This window comes from Micromesistius poutassou, assembly GCF_964030765.1.
Source record: "Micromesistius poutassou genome assembly, chromosome: 1".
NCBI lineage: Eukaryota > Metazoa > Chordata > Actinopteri > Gadiformes > Gadidae > Micromesistius > Micromesistius poutassou.
In genome coordinates this window covers 11,775,316-11,781,758 of record NC_140271.1, presented here as the reverse complement: position 1 = coordinate 11,781,758, position 6,443 = coordinate 11,775,316, and the positions used below count along the sequence as shown (strand labels likewise).

General features: G+C 43.0%; 2 protein-coding genes across 2 annotated transcripts; both read left to right on the top strand.

Moving 5' to 3' along the window:
- Positions 1–544: 544 nt before the first annotated feature.
- atf7ip2 (activating transcription factor 7 interacting protein 2) lies at positions 545–1,991 on the top strand (the record flags this gene model as incomplete). The annotated part of the gene is made up of 3 exons (XM_084488758.1): positions 545–730; positions 1,043–1,230; positions 1,745–1,991. 3 exons carry the CDS (start codon positions 545–547, stop codon positions 1,989–1,991), a joined length of 621 nt encoding a protein of 206 aa, XP_084344884.1.
- Positions 1,992–3,001: 1,010 nt separating this feature from the next.
- rpl23 (ribosomal protein L23) lies at positions 3,002–6,188 on the top strand. Its single transcript, XM_084488354.1, has 5 exons — positions 3,002–3,058; positions 3,961–4,044; positions 4,528–4,656; positions 5,183–5,296; positions 6,059–6,188. Exons 1-5 carry the CDS (start codon positions 3,046–3,048, stop codon positions 6,139–6,141), a joined length of 423 nt encoding a protein of 140 aa, XP_084344480.1. The 5' UTR covers positions 3,002–3,045; the 3' UTR covers positions 6,142–6,188.
- Positions 6,189–6,443: the final 255 nt, after the last annotated feature.

Genomic DNA, 6,443 nt, shown 5'->3' with positions numbered 1-6,443 from the left:
ATGAATCAATATGCCATTCAGTGCATTTTGAAGTCTCAAAGGCTTCACACCTGCTACGACTGCCTATTTGTAATTGGTTGTTGGGTTATTTGCTAAAGCTACTGCACCTGTACCATGCACAGCTTTGAAGGTCACCTATGAGGATTTAGAGGAGGGTACTTCAATGAAAGCGATGGCTGAAGGTCATTTTCTCCATGAGGTAGGAGTACCACCTAACCTTTTAAATGGTAAAATACTGTCCGGAAAGAAGAATTTCATTAGTGGTTTAATAGCTCATACAAAATGTTGGGTGAATGACCTTGCACACAAAACCAGGTGCCACCCCTTCTACAAAATCTCTATAAATACAATGTGTTGGGTGTTGTGGTCTGGTGCCACCCAAAGTAAATGATTCTAAAGCTATTGCTGACCTGTTTACATTTTCTGTATGTATTATGTATATCTACCAAATGAGCCATATCTAACAGATTGTCAGTTAGCTATTTTTATAAAGAAACCCAGATTAATTTGTTTTATCAGCTGATTCGTCTGTAACAGCGATGGTATGGCTTCATCTCCAACTCACAAGACCGATGCTGTGCCGGTCAAGGAGGAGAGCATTAGTACGGAAATGCCAGTGGATGTCCATCATGAGGTGAAGGAGGAGGAGCCTCTGGGGCAAACCATAGCTGTGAAGACTAAAGTGGAGCCGATGGACGAGGAACTAAGATCCCCAAACCATCTAGAACAGGTAACTCACTTTCTCTTGATCTCATTTTATTTTATTTTATTTCAAAGTAAAAGCCCAAATAACTGGAACTTTTGAGCCCAACTTTAAAAACCAAGAATAATTTTATGCGAATTGGTATTGATTTTTTTAAATCTTTTTCAAATGCACCTAACACAAAGTTAGCTAGTTGATTCAAAACATCTGCCTATTATGTTGCATATATTGAGATGTGATTTTTATATTGAGTCAATTGGGACCACTTTCCATGAATTAGTTCATCCTTTGTATTAATTCTTCCTTCCCCGTTCCCTGTGTGTTCCTTCTTTTCCAAAGGGGGCCTTCACATATCCTCCGTTACCCGCCACGCCTTCCCCCACGGTCCTCAACAAGGCGGCCGCATCCTACAGCGCCCCCCCGCGGCTGAGCCTCCAGCTGGCCCTGATCCTCAAGCCCCTGGGCCTCTCCGTGCTCTGGAACGTGGAGGTGGAGGACCCCTCGGCACCCCCTATGGAGAGCTACAGGTGAGGGGAGGAAGCCCACCCAACCAGGCTTCAAGGTGTGTGTGTGTGTGTGTGTGTGTGTGTGTGTGTGTGTGTGTGTGTGTGTGTGTGTGTGTGTGTGTGTGTGTGTGTGTGTGTGTGTGTGTGTGTGTGTGTGTGTGTGTGTGTGTTCCCCTGACTATCTTGAAGTTACTGATGAGCAGCACCAAATGATAATATGGATGATTGAATGAATATCAAATGATCATGTCGCATAGCCATATTGTTATATAGTCAGCAAATGCAGAGAAAATCCCAAACAGCATGTGAGAAAATTTTCAGTTTCACAATATACATTGCATTAATGTTACATTGGCTTCGCTCTCATGGACGGATCTGATTTATGAATGGTTCACTTTGGCTGGTGTTTTATTTCCAGTTGAACAGGGCAACACTCCCCTCTGGATGTGTCCTATAAAGCATCTCTTGCTCTCTCACTCTCCCTCGCTCTCTCTCTCTCTCTCTCTCTCTCTCTCTCTCTCTTCGTCCTCCGCAGTGTGTACATGGCGATGGAGGCGGTGAAGGGCAGCGGCGTGTTCCCAAGGTGGAGGACGCTGGGCGTCGTCAAGGCCATCCCTCTGCCCATGTGCGTCCTGATCACCAGGTTCCAGCCAGGCTGCAAGGCCTGCTTCGCCGTGGTGGGTAAGGACGTGTTCAGACGCTACGGGCCCTACAGTGAGGTCCTGCTGGCGGAGGTTCCTGAGCAGACCGCCGCACCGCACTGCACCGAGTCCTGTCCTTGAAGGACAAGATGAACCTCCCGTATCGGACCCTGGAGAACAACGTTCACCCGGAGAGGCTCTCTGCTCTTCAAGGCTGTTCATATGTTCCTGTTTATAATCATTTTGTCTGTTCTGATATTGACATTCATTTAAAGGTGTGTGTGAATATGCAGGTTAAACTGCTAATTTAGTTTTTTCAAAATAAAGAAATTTGCGGTTCTGTTAATACTTTTTCCATGTTCAAAATAAATTTTGATTTAGGAATACATGTAGTTATAGTAGATACATACAGCTGTAGTACATATACATGTAGCTATAGGAGATACATGCAGCTGTAGTACATATGCAGCTGCCCTCAAACGAATAGAAAACTAGACCCTTAATAAATATATATACATCTTCCCCGGACATGATACACGCATAATAACACTAGACACATATAGTTCCTGGGGACACACGACACATCATGAAGGTTATGGGAGTGTGTGTCCTAGGTCAATATATCAGTGACCTTGTTCGAGAGAGCAACGACCACCATGTAGTGAAGACAGAGGAGACAACGGTAATACGACCAGGGAAGGAGACAGCCCCCTTTAGTTTTACATTCTCTTGAAATACCTTAAATATTAAAGATCAAATTATCTTTTTAACCAAAACGCTTCTTTAATAACACTCACTGAACAATACAGTGCAATACAATACATACAAATTATAATAAATAAAACCAAGTGTTTTGTAAAAAAATAAATAATAATAATACAAACAACAATTAGTTTAATAAATGAAGACATTTCCATCATAAATTGATGCAGAAAAGGCACATATTGGTTCAAAAACCCTATGTTCTAACGAAACCTACGCGACTGCGTGCACTGATCACTGATTATCGTGGATCCCATGGGCAACACGTGAAACAACCCTCTCCGAATCAACACACGTGCTGCTAGTTCTCACAGTCGCCACTGGATGGCGCTGTAAGCTCCCCGAGCTGGTTTAACTGCGACCCGGATGGTGATCTGTGCATCGTTATATCCCACAATTCCTTTTTCCGTCGTCCTCTTTCCCTTCGGCCGCAATGTCTAAGAGAGGTACGGTGAGATTGCCTTCCAATATCTACATCCATCTGACAATAAGACTTCTTCATCCGAGCTGAAAATCATACTTGTTTTTGTAATGTATCCTGCGCTGACAGCTATATGTGTATTGTTTCATTTGAGAAAACAATTTAATAGTTATGACATGTATTAGTGTTGGCTAGCGACAGAAGCCCATGTAGCTAGCTAGCCTTTAAACGATAAGGCGAAAATGGGTTCGGATGTTGGTTCTTTGCCCTCGGACGACGTGGATGAGGCTTTTTGATACGTTTTGTTTACTTTAATATGAGAAAGGTATGGACAAACTAACTTAATGCTGCCTTTAAGTGCATCAACTGAAGCTAATGCTAACCTGTTCAATTGACTTGAATTACAACCGTGAAGCATGGAGGCTAGTGTTTATTGCTTCTCTTATGTCGTCCAGCTTTTTGTATATTTATACTTGATACTACTATACTAAAAGTCATAACCATGCTTTGAAAAAAATGGTTTATCTAAGAATTTGTGAACGTGCAAAGACGTAGTCTTCTGGTACATTGTGGTTACATGTTTGCCGGTGGGTCTCGTATCCCCACCCCTTCCAAAAAGCGCTTGCCTGGTCTGTCTAGTGGCTGGGTGAGTTGTCGTTAGAAGGGAATATTAAACCCTTCACTGTGGGTGAGATGGCGGTGTATTTCAATGACTGACCAATCTCAATCAGTGTTGGTATAAATCCTAGCAGCTGTAATCTTGGTGGAAAGGCCTCCAATTTGTATACATTGAAAGCTCTCATCAAATGGTTCAGTTGGCACACGCAAGACATTTCAATTTATATCGACTTAGCTGTTGCAGGTAGGCTTCTCTCAATGGAAAACAATGCAAGTTAATGACATGTATGTTTTTGTTCTGTTCAACAGGACGTGGTGGGTCATCTGGAGCAAAGTTCCGCATCTCACTGGGTCTCCCAGTGGGTGCGGTTATTAACTGCGCTGACAACACAGGTAAGGGCAGACTTTGCGTGGCATTGCACGGTTAAACCCATGTGCAAGCTCCAGGAGAGGCTTCTGACTTTTAAGAAACTTGACTGGAATAGTTCACTGGTGGGCTCTCGTATCCCCACCCCTTCCAAAAAGCGCTTGCCTGGTCTGTCCAGTGTCTGGGTGAGTTGTCGTAAGAAGGGAATATCAAGTCTGTCACTGTGGGTGAGATGGCGGTGTATTGTCGTGACTGACTAATCTCAATCAGTGTCGGGACAAACCATAACTATATGTTAAGAGTAGTTTCCACTTAAATTCAATGCCTTGTGAGTTATGTTTTGTGTAGCAACCCATTTTTCATGTTTATCTTGGTGGTTTAACGTATTAAATTTAGCTGGGCACCCGTCAGCTGGGTGGCTTGCAGGCTCCTATGATCACTCTCTTGTGTGGGCTCTGCTGTTGATTTCATCAGGTCTTGTGCTCTGTCTCCTCCACCTTTCCTTGAAGGGGCCAAAAACCTGTACATCATCTCTGTGAAGGGCATCAAGGGTCGTCTGAACCGGCTGCCCGCTGCTGGAGTGGGTGACATGGTGATGGCAACAGTGAAGAAAGGCAAGCCAGAACTCAGAAAAAAGGGTAAGTGCCAAAATGGAGCTCCTTAGTTTTTACTTTAGTGTTTACATGCACTGTGGTTTACAGTCCTCATGAATGACTTTCCTATGATAAAATACTTTTTTCAATGGGATAATGCCCACAAGTGCTTTAAATGTTTTGTGGTGCAAGACTATTATTATTGACATTATTGACAAAGAATAAAGCTCCTTTAGTAAAGACTAACTTGTGTATGCCCACCCCTTCCAAAAAGCGCTTGCCTGGTCTGCCTAGTGGCTGGGTGAGTTGTCGTTAGAAGGGAATATTAAACCCTTCACTGTGGGTGAGATGGCGGTGGATAACATGACTGACCAATCTCAATCAGTGTTGGGACAAACCCTTCCTATTATCATTGTGCAGGGGCTAACATTTCCTTACCTAATTTCACTCTTTGACCAGGTCTGTTTTGCCTATCTCGAAAACATTTGTTGTGTAAATCAGGCTGGGAGGAAGAAAACATGGGGATCTTGACTTTTGACGCTTTGACCAAAACATCCCGATCTCTCCACAGTGCATCCTGCGGTGGTGATACGGCAGCGGAAGTCGTATCGACGAAAAGACGGCGTTTTCCTCTACTTTGAAGACAATGCGGGGGTCATAGTAAACGTTAAAGGAGAAATGAAAGGTGAGCTTTCTGCCCTACTGGTTTCAACTGTAATGCAGTATTTGCATGCCCACCCCTTCCAAAAAGCGCTTGCCTGGTCTTTCTAGTGGCTGGGTGAGTTGTCGTTAGAAGGGAATATTAAACCCTTCACTGTGGGTGAGATGGCGGTGCATTTCCATGACTGACCAATCTCAATCAGTGTTGGTACAAAGCAAACCTCCAATCTCCATTTTAACCAATCATGAAAAGTTGCTGGGTATTTAGCTCGCATGGCTATTTAAAACGGCCCTTAAAGTCAGAATGTGTACATTGAGCCACTCTGAGTTAGTATGCAGGAGCCTTTCAGTATTTAAAGCATTCAATCAACTGAACTAGCTGTGTGACAATACCTAGTGTAGCTCTGCTGGCTCATGAGTGGGAAAGGACTTTTGGGAGTGTTAAGGGTACCATTCTTGTTAACAAATAGATGAAGGCTGATCAGCATTTCTAATTTGGAGAATATCAGTTCTAGAATGATTTTTATAACATTGAAACCACCATTCAGGTTATTTAAAGCTTTGAGCTAGTGTAATAGTTGCACATTGCAACTTTAAAGGGTTTGACCTCATATCCAGATGGAAGATTTTGGATAGATGCTCTCCAAAATGCATCCTAAAATAGTTTATAGATTTGTGTGTACTGCTGTGAGATAAAACGTTGAACTTCCTTCATGCAGTTCTGAAGTGGTTAAAGTATATGACCAATGTGTCACTCTCCTCACAATGACTTCTCATTTCTCTTCAGGTTCTGCCATCACAGGCCCTGTGGCCAAGGAATGTGCAGATCTGTGGCCAAGGATCGCATCCAACGCTGGAAGCATAGCCTGAGTTGACCCGACACGTCTTGTTTTCAATAAAAACTGTTGTAAAGTCGGCCCGGTCTCATGGTGTGATTTGTCTCTTGCAGTCAGAGGAAAATGTATTTGGGGGATTTTATTGCAGACTTAATTACGTACACATAAATAATTACATTGTTGGTAATGGCATTTGGCAGGTTCAAAGTAGTAATGTTCTGTACAGTGGTTTGGGATAAAGTGGTGATTTAAACTCTAATAAAAAGAGGATGCCTTCATCAAATTATGTTGATGGGCAAGAAATAATATAAGGAGTGCAGTGATTAACTGTTCAGT